The sequence below is a fragment of the Schistocerca piceifrons genome, chromosome X, assembly GCF_021461385.2.
Source record: "Schistocerca piceifrons isolate TAMUIC-IGC-003096 chromosome X, iqSchPice1.1, whole genome shotgun sequence".
NCBI classification, from domain to species: Eukaryota; Metazoa; Arthropoda; class Insecta; order Orthoptera; family Acrididae; genus Schistocerca; species Schistocerca piceifrons.
Genome location: NC_060149.1, coordinates 221235165 through 221256599, shown reverse-complemented (window position 1 = coordinate 221256599; position 21435 = coordinate 221235165). Strand labels below are relative to the sequence as shown.

The window sequence follows — 21435 nt, the reverse complement described above, 5'->3', positions numbered from 1 at the left end:
TTGGACAAATAAGAATTATTATTATTTATGTCAATTTAAGAAACTGTTACTTTATGGTACTAATCATAAGGCTGCAATGGAATCCAAGAGATCAAAATTTTAATATTAACTGCTTACATCATGAATTATTTTTACAGAAAAATATGCACAGTTCTCATGAATGTATACTGAAGATGTCACACCTTTACATTTTAAGTCAGGTGATGTACTCGGCTGAGGAAAACCTTTGCAGGTTGGTGGAATAAATTCTTAAATACAACATGTTTGCCAAACATTAGATTTTCTTATGCTTTCTTCAAATTCTGGCAATTGAACTCTGAAATACTTTATGAACATATGAGTAATCTCGTGTGTGTGTGTGTGTGTGTGTGTGTGTGTGTGTGTGTGTGTGTGTGTGTGCGCACGCGCGCACGCAAATTTCTTCATTTGCTGGAATGAAATAAACCACTTGTTGCCAGTTAGTGCACAAAATAGATTTGCACTATCAGGTGCAAGGTTTTGTACTTTTAAGGTCAAAGAGGAAGATGGAGAGATAGGAGCTCCCTGGCAAATATCAGAAAGTACATGTAGGTCCTTAGGTTAAAAGGGACACAGCAACAATGTCAAAACTGTAACAATTTGCCATATATTTGTCTTCTTTTCTCTTTCTCCATAACTACAAAAATAGTGTGGTTTGTGAATCCTCTGTAAACAAACTCTTGTTTCTAATGAATAGGTATTTGTATGTCATCTGTAAGTTGGCAAATTTTGGCATGGGCCCTTTCTGTACAGAGAAGATGAATTCTAGTAAGCTATAAACTCATGGGAGGGCCCAGCTGGACAGCGAGTGGCTGTAGGTGGGAGGCGGGTAACACTCAAACACAATAACAATGATGTCTGGGAAAAGCCTTTGGAAACTAGTATTCTGGAGGCAGGAGATGGCTTCTATTCTGAGCTCAGCATACTCTGGTGAATGATGGAGCAGATTTGTATTGAGTGAATATATAAGTATATGTGGCAGATAAAATAAATAATAGGGAAATATACCAACACAAAGAGGGTAAAAGGACAGAATTGCTGATAGTAACGCCTTTACTTTGGAACAATTACTTTAGAAATTACACTATATGAAGTGCTCTGGCTCTATTAAAAGTTATATCTTTATTAATAGTAATCAGATTGTGACAAACCAGAAGTCAGTGATTAGCTTCTGTTAAGAGCAATCTGTTTAGCTGCACAGCACTTACATGCAATACCTGACACAGGTACCATAGTGTGAGGTGGTAGAATAATAGTATTAATTATCTTATTGCCATTTAGGGGTAAGGTACAGATTGACACTTGGCAACATGCCATTCTAAGACCACAATAACAATATAAATCAAAATCAGAAGATGCAGCTGATTCATATTTAAGTGGATAAGTTGTTGATTAATGATGATACAGTTAAATATGCAAATTAGGAGAAAATGATGGTGAATAACTCACATCCGAATACAAGATGAGAAATAGAAGACAATTTCCTTTCAGAACAACACTGAAGACTTAGGAATATTTTGTCTTGTATGCACATTTAATTTGTTTTATAAATTATGCAATTTCAGAACAAATAGTTAATAGCATGTAACTTGGTTACCAATCATTCTGGAGTCATCCACTTAGTATTAATTGTTTTGTTGCATTAGCATGCATGTGTAGACTATATTAATGAATGATTAACAATTTAAATAATTTATGCTGTACTTGTGAGATGCAAAAAAATGGAAATGAGCGTATGGCGTCAGTGACTGGGTGTTCCCAGGTGGGAAGTTCGAGTGCCAAGTGCAGGTCTTATTGAGTGTGACACCACATTGAGCAACCTGCGCATTGACATTGGGGATGAAATGATGATGAGGACAGCACAACACCCAGTCCCTGAGGGGAGAAAATTGCCCTCCCCAGCCAGGAATCGAACCCGGGGCCCCGAGCATGGCAATCCAATGCGTTGACCATTCAGCTAATGGGCGGATGTTGATATGTGATGTCGGGTCTAGGGAGAGTCTATGGGAGGACAGGAAGCCATGAGTGCAGGTAGTTGTGGTCAGTGGGGGCAGTTAGCATGAGAGCGGGGTGGTGACCAGTTGTGTGGTAAGAAGGGTCAGCAGTTTGTTGTGGCAGTTGTGTTTTGTATGGTAGCTACCACATGATGAACAGTGACCTGAGGGGCAAATTGCCCACTTTAATGAACCGTATAGAAGTATGGAGATATTTAATGTCAGTGACATTGTGAATAATGTTTAGATTTGCAGCTGGTTTGACCAGTGAATTTGGGTGACAGAATTCTAGCAGGATTATTAGCTGTTCATTGAATAATCTGTGTTGGGTGGATATGTGAATTTGTTTTGTTTTACAAAGGAATAATTCATGCCAGTTTTGTGGTGCATCTGCTCTGATAAGACTCAACATCTGTTGTCTCAAAGGAATGTGTAATTAGGCTGAACTTCAATTAGACACAATAAACTTTTATTGAAATATAGAAGATCTCATGTGACACCTAAATCATTTTATGGACTAATCCACGTCTAATGAAATTTCACAGACTTTCAGCAAGACATTGCAGACCTACACTTTAAGGGAACACATAATTAAAGCAGTGTGCAATACCCCTAAGAGCCATAGTATTCAGTATGTTTAACTGCTATGCTGGAAATATAAGTTTAGCAATTTTGCAGCTGAAGCCAGTGTGTCAGCTTGTACTTCATAATATTCTTATTTTCATTTTTTTTTGTCATTTGCTATTGTGTGTTAATTTGAGAAAACATTGATTCAAATAACAAAAGTCATAGTACTTTATGCTGTAAATAATTCTTGGGGAGATAATAGACTCTTTTTCAAAATCACAGATTTTCTAAAGAAAATGAAGCATTACTACCTTTATGAATTATTGTTGTCAGTAGAAGTGTTTGAATACCTAATCAGTATGAAATAAGTGCCCTGAAACTGACCACAGTAGTATTGTTAATCCAAACTGTTTCACCAATAGTATGAATAAATTAATAGTGGGTTAATATAAATTGTGTTTATGATTAAATGTGAATCAAAACAAATTATATACATCTTTTTTCACTGCATATTTTTTTACACAGCTCAAAACAAAGAAAATACTGACATTTATTCCTCTTTCTCTTTGTGTGCCATCCCAACTTGCTGTTCATCTGGATCAAATTTCATACTGTATGAGAGACTGTGATAACTTGGCACATAGTGTTAAAACTTGTTGCTTGTAGTTAAGCATTTGTTAAAATGTGCAGGCATTTAAGCTAACTTATTTTTGTTAAAAATTAAATAGGAACTATTTATTCATCATATTGGAACCATTCAAGATACACATCCATATTTTCATCACAGATTCTGCGCATGAGTTCATTATTATGATGTTTGTTGATCCCCTGGCAGCACCATATCCTGATAACAGCTAGTTCATTGTCCAAGTCAAGAAGATAATGGAGACTTTGGTTTGTAAGCCCATGACAGTGGTCCAGAGTTACATGTGAAATATTCTTCATTGGATTGATCTGGAAAAAAAAAATCAGCAGCATAATATCCAGTTATTGCTATTGTTAGTTTTTAACTATTCAATGAACTTTCACAGAAACTGTTCTCACATCTGAATGGTAAACAATCTTTACTGGGAAAAATGTCACTGCAAGTTAAAGGGTGTAAAGATGTTAGAAATTTAGTGCAGTGTCTCAGAAATAGGTCACCACAGTTGTATACTGGAGAATATTGTTTATATTACTACTGCAGAATTTTTGTTTGTACTAGGACTTGCCTTGAACAGTCTTTGTTAACAGTTGGAAATTTCACCTTCCCAAAAAGTAGTATTGTCCTTCAGGAATTAAAAAATTACACTACATATAAAGAGCAAGTAATTGGCAGAAAGACAGGAGGAAATCAAGCTGTTACATAATAAATTTTAGTAGATAGAATGATCATTTCTAAAATGATTGGATCACACATTACCTACAGGTGTTTCATTATGTAATGTGTGAGTTGTTTGCTGGACAAGGGAGCATTTTGATATTTCTGCAGGGTGATTCCATGATGACGTTACAAACTTTCAGGGATGATGGAGAAGGGTAAATGTATCAGTTTGAGTTAAAGGACCCTAGTCCAGAAATGATTGAGTTGAACGTTATAAGTGGAAATTTTTCTAATACCTTTACCTCTGACAGTCAAATACATGTGCCAGTACTGCTGTTGTTAAGACTGGGGTAGGCATCTTTCAGAGGTGGTAGAATAGACCAAAATTAGAAAAAAAGTCTAGTAAACATCAGCTCTAAAATGCATACCTTAAGAGCTACTGTGAAAAACATCTCATCTACTGAGCAAGTGCCAATACCTCTTAAAGTATGCATTTTAGAGCCCATATTTACTGAACTTTTTTCTTTGTTTTGATCCACACTGTTTCCTCCAAAACTATGGAAATCAAATAGTCTGTAGTAGAAGTGATGTGTTTCACAATATTGAAGATCAACAAGTGCTCATAACTTTTGATGGTGGTAAGTTCCTATAGAACCAAACTGCTAAGGTTATCGGTCTAGCTTTTGAGGTATGCATTTTACAGCGCATGGTTACTAGACTACTTTTTCCTTGTTTAGGTCCGTCTACCACCTCTGAAAGTTGCCTATCCTACAATCTTAGAAATAACAGTACCGGTAAAAGTATTCCACTGACAGAGATATTAGAATGGTTGTTGCTTATAACTTTTGACTTGGTTTTTCTGGACCAGGATCCCTTACCTCAAGTAGGTACATCTACCCTTCTTCATCATCTGTAAAAGTTTGTGACATCATCACTGACTCACCCTGTATATGTACACTGATGGAAAAAAAATTGCAGAGCCATGGAGGAGTTGTGCAACATAAACGAAAGTTGGAAGATGTGTTTCTACATCTGAAAGATAATGTTCATTCAAATTTTACACAAGTTGCAGGAGAGTAGCCCTAGTAGCACCACTATGTGGATGCAAATCAGGTTTGCTTTAAACACATGCTATAATGGTCACGAGCACTAGTTACCTTTGACATTGGACATAATGGGTTGTTGATAGTCAAGAATGCTTTTAAGGCAACAAAGATGCCATTATCAACACCACACTGACTTTGAATGAGGACATGTAATAGGACTATGAGAAGCTGGATGTTCCTTCTGCGATACTCCAGGAAGACTTGTCAACAATGTAGCCACTGTACATGATTTCTGGCAGCAATGGTCATGAGAATGTATGACCGTAAGAAAACTGGGCTCCAGATGGCCACATAACACTACTGCAAGGGAAGACCATCAGCCTATGACTGTGGCACATTATACTGCATCTGCAGCAGCAATTTGAGAAGCAGTTGGCACCACAGTGACACATCAAACTGTTGCAAATTGGTTACTTCAAGGACAGCTCTGAGCCAGACACCTTTGAGCGTGCAGCCCGTTGAGCCCAAACCACCGCCATTTGCATACTTCAGTGGTGTCAAGCGAGAGCTCACTGGAGGGCAAGGTGGAGGTCTGTTGTGTTTTCTGATGAAAGCTGGTTATACCTCAGTGCCAGTGATGGCCATGTGTTGGTTAGGAGGGGGTCAGTTGAGGGCCTGCAACCATCCTGTATACATTCTAGACACACTGGACCTACACCTGGAGTTATGGTCTGGGATACAAATTTGTATGACACCAGAAGCACTCTTATGGTCATCCCACACACTGTCACTGCATATTTTTTGCATCAGTCTGGTGATTTTGACCTGTTGTGCTGCCATTCATGAACAGCATGTCAGGGAGTGTTTTCCAACAGGATAAAATGCATCCACATACCACTCCAGTAACCCAAAATGCTCTATAGTGTGTTGATATGTTGCCTTGGCCTGCTTGATCACCAGATCTATCTCCAATCGAGCACATTGGGATATCATTGGATGACAATTCCAGCATCATCCACAACCAGCATTAACTGTCACTGTATTGACTGAGAAAGTGCAACAAGCATGGAACTCCATCCCACAAACTGATATCTGACAACTGTACAATGCAATGCATGCATGTTTACACACTTGCATTCATCATACTGGCAGTTACACTGGTTATTAATGTACCAGCATTTCACATTTGCAATGGCTTATCTCACCCTTACATTAACCTGATCTTACAATGTTAATCACTTAAAAATGTTACCTAGACAAATGTATGCCTGAAATTTAATTACTCTACATTAACTATTTTTTGGTGTTGCAATTTTTTTCCATCAATGTATTTATTTATGAAGTAAATGTACTTCAGAGCAGTTAAATGTTTACTATATTTCTACCATTCTTAATAGAACAGATGTTACATTTACATCATGTGCATATATGTGTATGAAAGTACACATTCTGTCTTCAAATGTAATTTTCTGTTGCTTTGAAAATTTACCAGAATGCTTTTTTTACAATATTTAGATTTTTGGTTGGAATTCACTATTGATTATAAAATTTTTATTACTGGTCCATTATTTGCATGAAACATTATATGTAGGTAATAACATTAGTACAAAAATGGAAATGACAAAAATTCAAAACACAATATAAACATGCCATGGAAAATCATTGCCTACTATTGATGAAGTTAATGAAATCATATCCTAAACTAGAAAGTACTGTGTTCATACCACATAATATGTTTCTAGATAAACCATTGGGGTTTAATTCTTAGTTACATGGTCTAATATCTACACACATCAAAAAAAGTTTTGCATCACCTCGGTTCTGAGAGTTCCGGAACCAGTACAGAAAATTGGAATAGAGATCAACATAAACATCATTTCCGCCATTTTTATTTCTCATGAAAACCACACATTTCATGTTGTACCACCACACAGCGAGACCTTCAGAGGTGGTAGTCCAGATTGCTGTACATACTGGCACCTCTAATACCCAGTAGAGTGTCCTCTTGCACTGATGCATGCCTGTATTTGTCGTGGCATACTATCCACAAGTTCATCAAGGTACTGTTGATCCAGATTGTCCCACCCCTCAACGGCAATTCGGCATAGACCCCTCAGAGTGGTTGGTTGGTCATGTCATCCATAAACAGCCCTTTTCAATCTATCCTAGGTATGTTTGATAGGGTTCCTGTCTGGAGAACATGCTGGCCACTCTAGTCGAGCGATGTCGTTATCCTGAAGGAAGTCATTCACAAGATGTGCATGATGGGGGCACAAACTGTCATTCATGAAGATGAATGGCTCGCCAATATGCCTGCTGATATGGTTGTACTACCAGCTGGAGGATGGCATTCATGTATTGTACAACCATTATGTCGAATTCCATGACCACCAGTTGCTGGGGGAGGCTAATGCAAAGTTATGCTTGTCCATTGTAGGCAAATCTTGACTGTTTAGGACTAAGCAGTCAGAAGTAGCTTGGCTAAATTTTCAGTTTATTTTACTTCATACTTGGAGGTTCTTGTGTATTGTTATGATTTGCTTTTTGTTTCATCCAGCATCTTAGTCCCACATTTTTACTCAATTACATTCTGTAGTCCTCTTTTTCTTTTAATATTTATTCTTGATTCTCTTTTATTATTCACCATCTTTCTGGTCTCCTCTCAAAGCCTGTTTCATAAATACTTTGTATATTTCTAGTCATTTCCAACCCAATATTAGTTACAGTTTCATTTCTCACATTTAAGTAAGACAATGGAGTCATATTCAGGAGCATAGTGGTTAAAATGCCCATGTGGCCATCCAGCATTAGGTTTTCTGTGATTTCCCTAAATCCCTTTAATTGAATGCTGGGATGGTTCCTCTGAAATTGCATGGACTATTTCCTTTGCCATTCTTGATTAGTATGAGGTTTTGCTCAATCCCTAATAATCTTGATGTTGATGGTTCCCTAAACCATTATCTTCCTTTCTTTGTTCTTTTTAAATTGATTATTCCAATATTTTAGTTGCAGTGGGGCCACAGCATACACAGATTTTCTGAATGACGGTAGTGTGCCACAATGGTTGCCATTATGTGGGTCAAAATACCCCTTTATTTTGTATTCTTCACTGCTGAACATTAACAGTTGTGTACCAGTTTTCAACTTTATAGTATTATCAATTTATTAAACAGACATACTTGACTTTCAGTCAAAACTTATATTCTTTATACACTATTAAAATGCAGTGGAGTGTCCAGGCTTTTTTTTAAAAAAAATAGCATGACACCATGCTTTTCCTGAACAGCTGTGATGTAATACACCACCTAGTAGTAGTTACACATGCAGCTTTCTCTGTGACTGCGAACAGCAGACTTTTGTGGTGTACCCAAATCCTAATGTCCATTACTTGCAGTTTCCTTTGCAATGGCTTCTCAGGAACTGTCTGAGTGGACCTGAGTTCACTGACAGCAGCAATTTCTGTCATATTTGAAACTAGACTGTAATTCAGAAGGTGTGACACTCATCTCCAGTCCCTGTCAGTTAGGCTCTTTCTACGACCACTGTGTTTACACCATCTTACATGGCTGTGAGTGGTAAGCCATTCCTTGATGACATGTTGTACTATCTGTGATCTGATACACCAACAAATCGGGCAACTTCATTCATGGTATAGTCGTGGGCATGTCCAAACACTGTAGCTCATTGCTGCGGTCCTGTCACATCTTCATGTTGACCAATCATACTGCACTGATTCCATACAACTGACTGGCACATATGCACCACTTCACTGCTATGACTTGGGTCGCCAGTGGAGGGTCACATTACTGCCTCATACCAGTTGTACACCATGTACATGGCACCAAAGTGACTAGTGGGCTGTCTGAAGGGGCAATTTATATATTGTCCTGTAAACTTACGTAGCTAGCTGAAGATACATTTAGTACTCCATCTTCATAACCTCTTTCACTCATTGACTCATAGTGTTCTGTAGACAGTATCATAAAGGAGAATCTTCAAGGACATACAAAAATTTAGCACAGGGTGGAAAAGAAATGGAGGAACTTATGATAAGTTGAATCTTTGAGTTGGTTGAGGAAGAATGCTTAGTTGGTATAATTGGTAGCACATTGCTTGCTGAAAAGGGATTTATATTCAAATCCTTATCCAGTAAACCATTTTAAACTGTCACATAGATTAATAGTTGTCTAAATTTGTTACAACAGTGGTCTATTTACAATCACCACTGCTAGTTGTCATACAGCTAATAGGAATCTTCAGTCCTTGAACTTAGATAATCAGTTATTTTTGGAAGCAGTGGCTAATCAGCTGTGTTTGGTTTTCATCTGAAGTTGCAAGTATTTACAGTTATTCGCTTTCTGTATAATGGAAACTTGATTATGACCATTACAACGTAATACAGAAGCCAGTGTCAACCATACATAAGAAGACAAAATGCATATAAAAATTACTTTTTGTATTGTAGCTGTATAAATTACAGTTGCACTGCAACAGATTTTCACTCTTTGCAAATAGCTTCATGAGGGAATACTGGGAAGGAAATGTAACAATATCAATATCTTGGAAAAGGTCTCTGGAAGATGTGCTGTTGTCTACTTTGAGAGTAGAAATGGGTCCAGTATAAAACCATATGAGTCTTCATGTTTTACATTCCCCTGTGCTGAGTTTAGTTTTATTCATGTTACAAATTGTGTCAATGTACCCATCTGCTTTCTGTCATGAAGGTAAGACTCAGTCCACATGGCTGATGCCATTAATATCACAAATTTAATTTTCCACATAGAATTTTATGGTCTACACAAGCAAACACCTTCATAATATCATAGAGTATTACAACAGGCAATTTTCTTATTAACTTCCTTCTTATTTCATTCTGGGAGAATGTCAAATGTAAGAGCATATGTGGGTATCTCCACAGAGTGTCACTGATGCACAGTTATAACAATAATATGAGTGGGAATTGAAGAGTTTCTAGCCTAAAAAATAAAGAATGACAGAAATTTCATAACAGCAATTTATTTTTCAATATAATCAGTGTTAAATCATCATCCTTTGAGGTATTTTTTTAGGTTTGGGAAAAGAAAAAAGTCTGATGAAGCCAAATCTGGAGAATATGATGGATGACATAACAATTCAAACCCGCAGTCCTGCAGAGTTTCCAGTGTTGTGAGAGCTTTGTGTGCTGTTGCATTGTCTTGATGCAAAAGAATTCTGCGCCTTTTTTTTTCTTTATCTCTTCTCTCAAACAGTGCAGGAGGGTGCAATTGAATGATGTGTTGAGAGTTACACCCTTTTGCAAGTAATCCATGATAATTACCCCTTCTACATCCCAGAAGACCGACACAATCATCTTACTGGCTAATTTTTCACCCAGAATTTTTTTGGGGTAGTGGATGGTGAATGTTTACATTGATGTGGCTGTTGTTTTGTCTCAGGATCAAGGTGGTGAACCCATGTTTTGTTCACAGTCATATACCTTGCAAGAAAGTCGTCTTTATCTGCTTCAGATTGATGGACAATTTCTTCACAACACTGCACATGCTCCCATCTCTGATCTGCATTCAAGTCTTTCGGGACCCACTGAGATAAAACTTTCCGCATTCCCAAAATATCCACAACAATGTCATGAGCGTGCCCACAGCAGATTCCAAATGTGGTTTCAATGTGCTGCAATGTTGTTTGATGATCCTGCAAAATTGTATTGTGAATTGCAGTCACTGTTTCATCAGTGGCAATGGTCACAGGTCCCACTTCTTGGTGCATATTTCACACTCGTTATTCCATGTTTGAAGTCGGACACCCAGTTTTTCACTGTAGCATAAGACAAAGAACTGTCTTTAAGTGTATTTCACATTTTCTCTGTTGGCATTATTCCCTTCAGATGAAGATATTCAATCATAGCACAGTTCTTGATTCCCTTGATATTCACCATTTTGCTTACACTACAGTATACAACGCATCCTACCAGCAAAACTAATGAAGCTGGAGCCACGAAATTTGCCTTGCATACCCACAAGGGTCACCATAATAGTGGGTGGTGGTGGTTGTGTGAGACATTAGGGTAACTATCTTGGGCTAGAAACTTTTCGACTGCTGCACGTATGTCTGAATTTCCTGTGACAGTTCTTTTTCTTCTTTCTTTTAGAACCTCAAAGTGATTGCAATAGCAGCAGATTTTAAAAGAGGAATATATATTCCTTTATTGACTATTGATGCAGCCCAACCTTGTCCTCTTTTGATAACACAATCTCTTAATTTTTAGATATTTGTTAAAATATTGGTTGCCTAGGATCTTTCTGTAAAGCATTGTTCCAATTCTTCGATATATACATTTGTAGGCCTGCCTTTCTGTGACACTGAATGTTACTTTCGATTAATGGATGTTTTTCTTTCTGACTTGCCAATTTTCCTTGTATATATAGATTCTGTATCTTGAAATAAAATACCATGCTGATGAAGTGGTTATATGGTAAAAATTCTTGGAATGAGTATAAGATCATCATTTACCGAAGAAATCATATAATTTTTTTGTGATTGATTAACTTTCATATCAATGTTAAGAAATGGCCATCTTGAACTGGTTATTATTGTCTTTCCAACTAAAAATACCTAGAGTGAACTACTTTGCAGCATTAAACTGCCAAAGAAAGGATTGAGAAGCACAAACCACACATGCAGGAACTACAGTTAGTATTGTTAATCCATTAAATATTATACCATCAGTAGCATAATATTTTTTGGTTTATATAAATACAAGAAATTCTTTACCTGTAAAATCTCATTCAGCAATTTGTCAGTAAGGTTCTCACATCCTTTGAACAGTATGTTACGTAATGAAGGGCTGAAGAGCAAGAGTTGCCTAAACAAGTTGGGTCCCAAGTCAGCCTGTGGGTCTGACCAGAGCTCTAGAGCCTGCAGCTGATTGAAACATTCAGGACTGGGAGTTCCAATGTCCTCGTATTCTGCGACATTTGAGAGGGCCAGATTTAAGAGTTGTGGGCATGCTCGTCCAATTGCTGAAACCATCAGAACATAACATTAATGTAAAAAGTGGCTGGTAGATATAGTGCTCTGCAGACTTTATATGTTGAAATATGCCCTTTTGAAATACACCACTAATTTAGGAAATTATGTCATTTATTAATGTCAAACTAGCACAGGATGGCAGCCAGTTTTCAGCAGCACATATTTTGCAGTTTATAGTGAGAAATTTATATCACCCACTCTATAGCTCCATAAATTACCAGGAGGTAGAGAGTCCTAGTAGTCCACCAATTAGGTGAGCAACATTATGCATAAAAAATGAGTGAGGCCTACTATTTTCTGTATAACTAAATAAAGTTTTGAAAGATACCAAATCCAACTGAGAAACCACCACATAGGGGAAAGTAAGGTAACTGTAAGTAACTGATCTACTGAAGCTGTAATGAAGTAATTATGGTAGAACTACCGTATGGTACATAATGACACGCGCTACAGCTGGAGTACAGTGTCTTCTTTCGATCTCTGAACTGATTTACTCAACCAATTTTAGGGGGATCTACAGTTTAACATGGACTCTGAACAGTGGTGCAAATTGGCATTTTTTGCATATACATGCTATTACCAACTGCGAATAAAGTTATCAGTGGGAAAAAAGAGGCCTTGAAGTGACACCCTGAACAAGACTGAACTTGCAGTCTGTATTTGACCTTCTTCAAGGGATCCAATGATTTTCCTCTACAAAACACGGTCCAAATGATAACATCATACTTTTAGGTTTTAAATTGCTACTAGAGTCTTTCGTGTGTAAGTAACACAATAAGGCTTCTGGGAAAATGTTGACAGTTGTTTACACTAATTACTCTCTTGTCACTTTCCGTTTTCCTCTTTTGCTTGTTATGCTTTTTTTGTACACTAGTACATATTGAGCTTCTCTTTCAATACAATTCATTGTGTGGGACTGTCAGTTAAGAATCAGAATTTTGTTACCTCATTATGTACACATAGAGATCATTGATTTAATGTACTGGAGACTTATCAATAAAAGTGAAAAATGATCTGAGGCACATTCATAGTGTCAAGGAACCTAAATTAATTGTAAGTTAGTTAGTTACATGTTCCATTGATCAATAGCATGGAAAACCGTTATGGTGTGAAACGTGTCCAATGCACAAGAAATGCGCACGGGAAACAAGGCTTTTTTTTGTTTTGTTTTTGTGTGTGTGTGTGTGTGTGTGTGTTTTTTTACATTATAGTGTTATACTTAAATATTTCTATTATCTATCCCATTCCCTTAAATGGCACAAAATGCATATATTATATCTCCAGATTTATTTACTCATATTAGAAGGAGTTGTCACGGAGGTATGATTTCAATTTGTTTTTGAAACTATTACTGCTGTCTGTCAGACATTTTATTTCATCTGGTAATTTATCAAAAAGTTTTATACCAGCATATTTTACCCCTTTCTGTGCCAAAGATAGGTTAAGTAAATGATAGTGTAGGTCTTTCTTTTTTCTGGTATTGTAATCATGAATGTTGCTGTTGATTTTAAATTGGCCGTTGTTGTTGAGAAAAAATTTCATTACTGAGTAAATGTACTGTGAAGCAGTTGAAAGAATTCCTAACCTTTTAAGCAGATGCTTACAAGACGTGTGACTATGAACCCCACACGTTATTCTAACTACACTACTGACCATTAAAATTGCTACACCAAGAAGAAATGCAGGTGATAAACGGGTATTCATTGGACAAATATATTATACTAGAATTGACATGTGATTACATTTTCACGCAATTTTGGTGCATAGATCCCGAGAAATCAGTACCCAGAACAACCACCTCTGGCTGTAATAACGGGCTTGATACGCCTGGGCATTGAGTGAAACAGAGCTTGGATGGCATGTACAGGTACAGTTGCCCATGCAGCTTCAACACGATACCACAGTTCATCAAGAGTAGTGACTGGCGTATTGTGACGAGCCAGTTGCTCGGCCACCATTGACCAGATGTTTTCAATTGGTGAGAGATCTGGAGATTGTGTTGGCCAGGGCAGCAGTCGAACATTTTCTGTATTGAGAAAGGCCCATAAAGGACCTGTAACATGCAGTCATGCATTATCCTGCTGGAATGTAGGGTTTCACAGGGATCGAATGAAGGGTAGAACCACGGGTCATAACACATCTGAAATGTAACTTCCACTGTTCAGAGCAAGCCCATTTGCAGAAAACCAATTAATAACTTTTGCAAAGACCTTATTTGTATCATTTTCTATCGGACTTTCTTTTACTGGATTAATCAGCTTGTATCATCAGTAAACAGTGTCAGTTCAGCATCTTGTTTCACATACTAGGCATGGCCTTTATCTCAACAGGAAGGGAAAGGGTAAATTGGCTGGGGAAATAGCAGGAAAGTTAAAGGGGGGAGGCACTGTCATGAGTGGTAAAATACCAGTGGTTATAGGGTTCAGAAAAGACCCTTTTTTAGGGTAGGGAGGACGGAAAGAAAGCAAATTTTGAGAGAGGTTAGAACTGAGAAAAACCTTCAGATTGAGAAAGAAATCAAAAAACATTATTCCAGCTTATTACATCAGCATAAACAGCTATTGGTTAAGAATTTTCAACAGTCAGCAGTTATGTTAACTCTACCCTATTTTAACTCAGTCAATGCGAAATGTCAGCTATCTTTATTGCATCAAAATATTCGAGGACTGAGAAATAAAATTAATGAATTAACTATCTGCATAGATGAATTAGAGTCTTCAAACCCAGCTGACATAATCTGCCTCTCTGAACATCATGTGACCACTGGTATAGAACTTTTAAGTGTTACAGGGTTTAGGTTAGCATCTCACTTTTGTAAATCAGAAATGGAGAAAGGAGAAGTTGCCATATTCATCAGGAACTGTCATAAATTTAAGAACATAGACATTCATAAATTTTGCCTAGAACAGCATATGGAAGCATGTGCAATAGTATTAGAATTTCAGAAAAAATCCTTCATAATATTAAGTGTATGTCGAGCACCTGCAGGTAACTTTAATCTGTTTGTAAACCACCTTGAAGCTGTACTGGCCCATTTAACAACCAAAAACAAAGAAATAGTGGTTGCTGGTGATTTCAATGTAGATTTCCTTAAAGACTCTCCAAATAAGAACTTATTTGAGTTAGTAACATTATCATTCAACTTAATTCCCACTGTAAAGTTCCCTACCAGGGTAGCCACTTGCTCACAAACAGCCATTGAAAGTCCAATGAACAAAATTATATTACAAAACCAATAGTCAATGGCCTCTCAGACCATGACATGCAGTTCCTTCTGTTAAATGTTAATACTGAACAGGATATAAAATCTGTTAAATCTGAGCTCAAGAGGGTAATCAATAAGCCAAAAATTGATTATTTTAGGACGCTCCTCAGAGACATTCACTGGACTGATGTTTACAGTGCTCATGGCATGAATGAAAAATATAACACTTTTGCTAATAAAGTGCTTACCTTATTTGAACACTGTTTTCCCCCAAAACTTACCAAGGTTAGAGCAAAGTCTACAAAGAAGCCATGGATTACTCACGGAATAGGTGTATCTTGTAAAACAAAAAGAAAACTGTGTCTGTCGATCCGAAACAGTTCCGATGTTGATGCTATAGCACATTACAAGAAATATTGCAAAATATTAAAGACTATAATACGGACACCAAAGCATATATATTACAAGGAAAAGATAGACATATCAGATAACAAAATAAAGACAGTATGGGATATAGTGAAGGAGGAGACCTGTAGAACCAGACACAAAGAGGAACAAATAGCATTAAGAGTAAATGATGCATTGGTGACAGATGTGTATAGTGTTGCAGAACTTTTTAACAAACATTTTATAATGGTTACTGAAAAGATGGGGTTGTCAGGTTCGGTAGATGCTGCTATGGAATACCTCAGACCAGACATTTCAAGTAACTTCCATAATATGAATTTGACCCTCACTACCCCAACAGAAATTATGTCCATCATAAAATCTTTAAAATCAAAAACATCTAGTGGGTATGATGAAATATCAACAAAGTTAATTAAAGAATGTGATTCTGAGCTAAGTGGCATATTAAGCTATCTGTGTAGCCAGTCATTTATCAGTGGAATATTTCCTGAATGGTTGAAATATGCTGTAGTTTAAGCCACTGATAAGAAGGGAGATAAAGAAATAGCATCAAATTTCCGTCCAATTTCACTGTTGCCAGCATTCTCAAAAATTTTAGAAAAAGTAATGTACAGTCGGCTTTACAACCATTTTATCTCAAATAACATACTGTCAAAGTCACAGTTTGGATTTCTAAAAGGTTCTGATATTGAGAAGGCTATCTACACTTACAGTGAAAATGTGCTTAATTCATTAGACAAAAAATTGCAGGCAACTGGTATATTTTGTGATCGGTCAAAGGCATTTGACTGTGTAAATCACAATATCCTTTTCAGTAAATTATAATATTATAGTGTAACAGGAGATGCTGCAAAATTGTTCAAATTTTATATCCCTGTCAGGAAACAAAGGATGTTATTAGGAAAGAGACATGTATCAAGCTATCAGGCATCATCCAACTGGGAACTAATTACATGTGGGGTCCCACAACGTTCCATTTGGGGCCCTTACTTTTTCTTGTGTATATCAATGACCTTTCATCAGTAACATTACCAGATGCCAAGTTCATTTTATTTGACGATGATACAAACATTGCAATAAATTGCAAATCAAGTGTAGTCTTAGAAAGATCAGCTAATAAAATATTTGTGGACATTAATCACTGGTTCCTAGCCAATTCTTTGTCACTAAACTTTGAAAAAAAAAACACTTACATGCAGTTCAGAACTTGTAAGGGGTGTCCCACGAGTATATGTCTAACATATGATGGCAAGAAGATAGAAGAAGTGGACAGTGTTAAATTCTTGGGATTACAACTTGATAGTAAATTCAACTGGGAGGAGCACACCACAGAACTGCTGAAGCGTCTTAACAAATCTCTGTTTGCAATGCGAATTTTGTCAGACATAGGGGATATAAAAATGAAAAAGCTGGCATACTATGCTTACTTTCATTCCATAATGTCATATGGGATTATTTTTTGGGGTAATTCATTAAGCCAAGCTAAAGTTTTCCGAGCACAAAAATGTGCAGTAAGAGTTATATGTGGCGTGAACTCAAGAAAATCCTGCAGAAGCCTGTTTAGGGAACTAGGGATACTAACTACTGCTTCCCAATATATTTATTCCTTAATGAAATTTGTCATTAAAAATATATCACTTTTTCAAACTAACAGCTCAATTCATGGAATCAATACTAGAAATAAGAATAATCTTTACAAGGATTTAAAGTCACTTAGTCTTGTACAAAAAGGTGTGCATTATTCAGGAACACACATTTTCAATAACTTGCCAGCAGCCATAAAAAGCTTAACAACCAATGAAATTCAGTTTAAGAAAAGCCTAAAGGATTTATTGGTGGTCAACTCCTTCTACTCCATTGATGAATTTCTCAGTAAAACCAACTATTTCAGTGCAGTAATGTGTCCATTGTAATTAAGTATTACAGTAGTTGTATTACATGTTTATTACCTGATAAATAAATAAAAAAAATATTTTAAATTCAGTGCATTAGTATTTGAAAAATGACTTTCATATAGTGTTCATTAAAAAATGACTATCATTCCACTTGGGACCTGTGGAATGGTACATTAGCTTATTTGTTTTAGTTGTAAGTATTTGTCATGTATTGTTGTTTTTCTGACATGTTCCACATCCTGAAGGACCTCCTCACTACGGATCAATTGGAATGAAAGTAAATCTAATCTAATCTAATCTAATCTATACAAAGGGAGGTCATTCACATATATCAAGAATAGGAGGGGACCCATGATCGAACCTTGTGGAACACCTAATGTAATTTCACCCCAGTCAGATGAAGTAGCAAACTCCTTTGAATCACTTGAAGCATATAAAGAGACTTTTTGCTTCCTGTTCTGTAGATATGACAAAACCACTCATATGCTGTTCCATTTATACCATAGAATTGTAATTTCTCTAACATAATGTCATGGTTCACACAATCAAATGCATTGGATAAGTCACAGAATATTCCTACTGGTGACATTTTACTATTTAAAGACTCTATTATGTGGACAGTGAAATTCTATATTGCTGTCTCAGTGGAACAGCATTTCTGAAATACGAACTGTGATTTACTGAGTATCCCATTACTGCTGATATGGATAACCATTCTTGAGTACATTACTTTCTCAAAGATTTTTGAAAATGCTGTAAGCAAGGATACCGGCCGGTAATTATTGACATCTGTGGTTTCCCCCTTTTTGTAGAGAGGCCTGACAATGGCATATTTTAACCTGTCTGGAAAAATACCCTGAGTCAGTGATGCATTACATATGTGACTCAAAACATCAGCTGTAATTGCTCCACATTGTTTTAATAACTTGTTAGAGGTGTCATCTACTCCAACAGAACATTTATTTTTCAAAGATTTAATAATTTTCCTTATTTCACAAGAGTTTGTTAGATGAAACTTAATCTGACTAAAATTTTTCAAAACTGACTCTTCCATGTACTGCATGGCTTTTTCTTTTGAACTATCCTCACCAATTTTTTCTCCTACACTTAAGAAGTGATTGTTAAATACATTGGCTACCTGTGCACTGTTGGTTAAGATGGTCGCATTCTCTTTAACAGTAATGCTACCTACCCCAGTGTTTACTTTTCCTGTCTCCCTTCTAACAACATTCCATATTGATTTGATTTTATTGCTGGAGTTGTTAATTTCTTCTCTAACATACATATTTCTTGATTTCCTTACAACTTTTCTCAGTATGTCACTGCAGTAGCCACCAGAAAGATTGCGGGAGGCGCACATCGGCACGGCGCGTCACGGACAGTAGTTGCCGCAAATAGAGTCCCGTCCACCAGAGGGCACGCGAGAATTCGGCCGCGACCTCTGCCAGCGGAACAACAACAACAGCTCAGGCAGTACGGGCCGTGCCCAATCAGTTCACATCGGGCATGCCTATGAGACAGCTCCCGGTCTACTCTGAAGTGCGACGGAAAACGTGAACCGTGTTACTACACAATTGGCGACGAGTAGGGTCGTTCTTTCGCGTGTTGCATCGTTGTTCCGGTTTCGCAGCTTATCCGCGGCATGGAGGATTTAGTGCGGGTTTTGGTTGAGCAGCAGACGGAGCTCATGGCCACCATGAAACAAGTGCTTCCGGCGTAGCTCTCCAAGCCGTCTGCTCCAGCGCCGTTCCCTCCTCCCTTTCCCCCGTATGACGAGACGGGGGAGGATTGGGACGCGCATGAACATCGCCATCGGCAGCATTTCCAGGCGTTTCATGTTGCCGATGCGGAAGTATATCGTGCTCTTTTCTTGTCTTGGATATCTCCCTCGCTGTATCAAGTTTTGCGGCAGCTAGCGCCATTGCAGGAACCCTCGTCCTTGTCTTTTGACGCATTGTGTTCATTACTGTCTTCATATTATCGCCGCCGCACGGATGTTGTGGCGGCTAGGGTCGAGTTCTATCAATGCAAGAAGCAGCCCCATCAGTCTTACCGGGCGTGGGCCGCTACCCTGCACAGTCTTAGTCGCAAGTGTCATTTTGTCACGGAGCAGTCGCGAGAGTCGTATGCCCACGTTATGGTGCGCGACGTCATTGTTCGTTCGGCCCCTGATAGGGAGGTCCGGCAATGGGCCCTGCAGTTAGAAGACCCTTCCCTCGAGGAAGCCCTGTCTATTGCTCAATCGTATGAAGTCTCTCACGCCGCCGGTCAACAGTTGGAAGCGTGGTGCGACGTCCCGGCGGTTCAGGGCGGCGCGGCCGCGTCCACTGCGTCCGGGGTGGACGACGTGCGAGCGGTACAATCCGGCCGTTAGGCTAGGCGCAAATTGAGACGTGTGTGGCGCGACGCAGCGCAGCGCGCGTTTTTGTAACATCACAGGTTCAAATGGGACCGCGCAAATTGCGACGCGACGTGACTGGGACGCGACACGCGCCTGCGCCAGGTCGCGCGGCGTTGTGGTTGAAGCACAGTTTCTCGCGCCGCGCGTCGCGCTTGCCTCGCTAGCACCGTGGAAAATTTGAGGCGGGGAGCGGAAAAGTAGCCCCGCCATATGCTCACATCGGAACGGCGCATATGAGCAGTGGTAATATTGCCCATACGATAAATTTTGTCTTACTGTGTACTGAATTTTATTGCCTTTGGGTAGTGTTTCGTTTTTCGTCATTTAAACGCTCCAGCTTTCTTCGTTAGCACGTTATGCTTTTCTGTTATTTATATATGCATAGTTTTGTTTTGTTTTTCTTCTGTCAAGAAAAATGTATACTTCAGTAACTGATGAGCCATTGGCCGCTGGAATTGCACCATATGCCTCCGCGATGTTTTAGGGGCAGAGGGTAGTGAATAAGGAAGCAAGGAATATTATAAAATCATGTGATTAAGAATCAAGGCAGAAAAGTAAAGTAAGGTTATCTTCTCGCTGCCTAGTAAGCTAGCGTATCTGTACGATCTGTTACAAAAATTTAGAAAGGGATAATCTCCACAGGTGTGATCCCTTTGTGCTTCCGGTAAAAAGCGTCCAAGATCTGAAGTATAGAAGTTTCACTGTGATTACTCTGATATGGATGTAGTAATGTAATACGACTACATGCATGTGAACAACATATTTCCACTGCAAGCTAGAAACAGTCGAAAAGCAGTCACAAATAATAATGTTTTAATTGGTTCGCCGTGATGAGAAAAAGCATTTCAATTGTTGCATGGACATTATCAGCATTAATAAACTAATTATACAACAACAGGCAACACAAATGAAGAAAATGGTCGGTATTATTACGAAAGTAGGAATATCCTAAAAGAGTGTTATGATTAGATATAATTAATTTGTTGAAATGTGCTGCTGACAAAGGCAAATCTACTTTCATGACAATGTTTTTCGAACTGAATCTCACAAGGCACGCCGGCCAGAGTGGCCGAGAGGTTCTAGACGCTACAGTCCGGAACCGCGCGACCGCTACGGTCGCAGGTTCGAATCCTTCCTCGGGCATGGATGTGTGTGATGTCCTTAGGTTAGTTAGGTTTAAGTAGTTCTAAGTTCTATGGGACTGATGACCACAGCAGTTAAGTCCCACAGTGCTCAGAGCCATTTGAACCATTTCACAAGGCACACATGGCTAGCTTGTGCATTCCTGTCGCGCGCATTATCCTTCGCTGCTGACAATACACTGACCATTGTGTTGTGCGACAGATCAATTGCTTATTTTTCTCAATAACAACTATTTTATTCGCGATCACGCATTGTCAGTTTGGCAAGCCCTAGGTGAGTAAACAGTATCTGGCATGTGCCTATCATTCCGCCTGAAGGAACGCTCGTCATTATTTTAATACTGCTCAGATCAAGAGAAGGAATAAAATCCTTTGGTAAGTTTCCATTCCAGTCGCTCAGTGATAAAAATACGATGGGTTACGGGGATTC

General features: G+C 38.2%; 1 protein-coding gene across 2 annotated transcripts in view; it reads right to left on the bottom strand.

Annotated features, from left to right (window-relative positions):
• Nucleotides 1-3070: 3070 nt before the first annotated feature.
• The window catches only part of LOC124721400 (EIN3-binding F-box protein 1-like), a 630141-nt gene continuing 611776 nt past the window's right edge, over nucleotides 3071-21435 (bottom strand). For both annotated transcript variants that reach the window (XM_047246340.1, XM_047246341.1), the window contains exons 6-7: nucleotides 11697-11944; nucleotides 3071-3533 (exon numbers count right to left, since the gene is read on the bottom strand). In XM_047246340.1, the coding sequence (XP_047102296.1) occupies nucleotides 3315-3533; nucleotides 11697-11944 (467 nt within the window). In that variant the 3' untranslated portion in view covers nucleotides 3071-3314. The remainder of the gene's footprint in view (nucleotides 3534-11696; nucleotides 11945-21435) is intronic.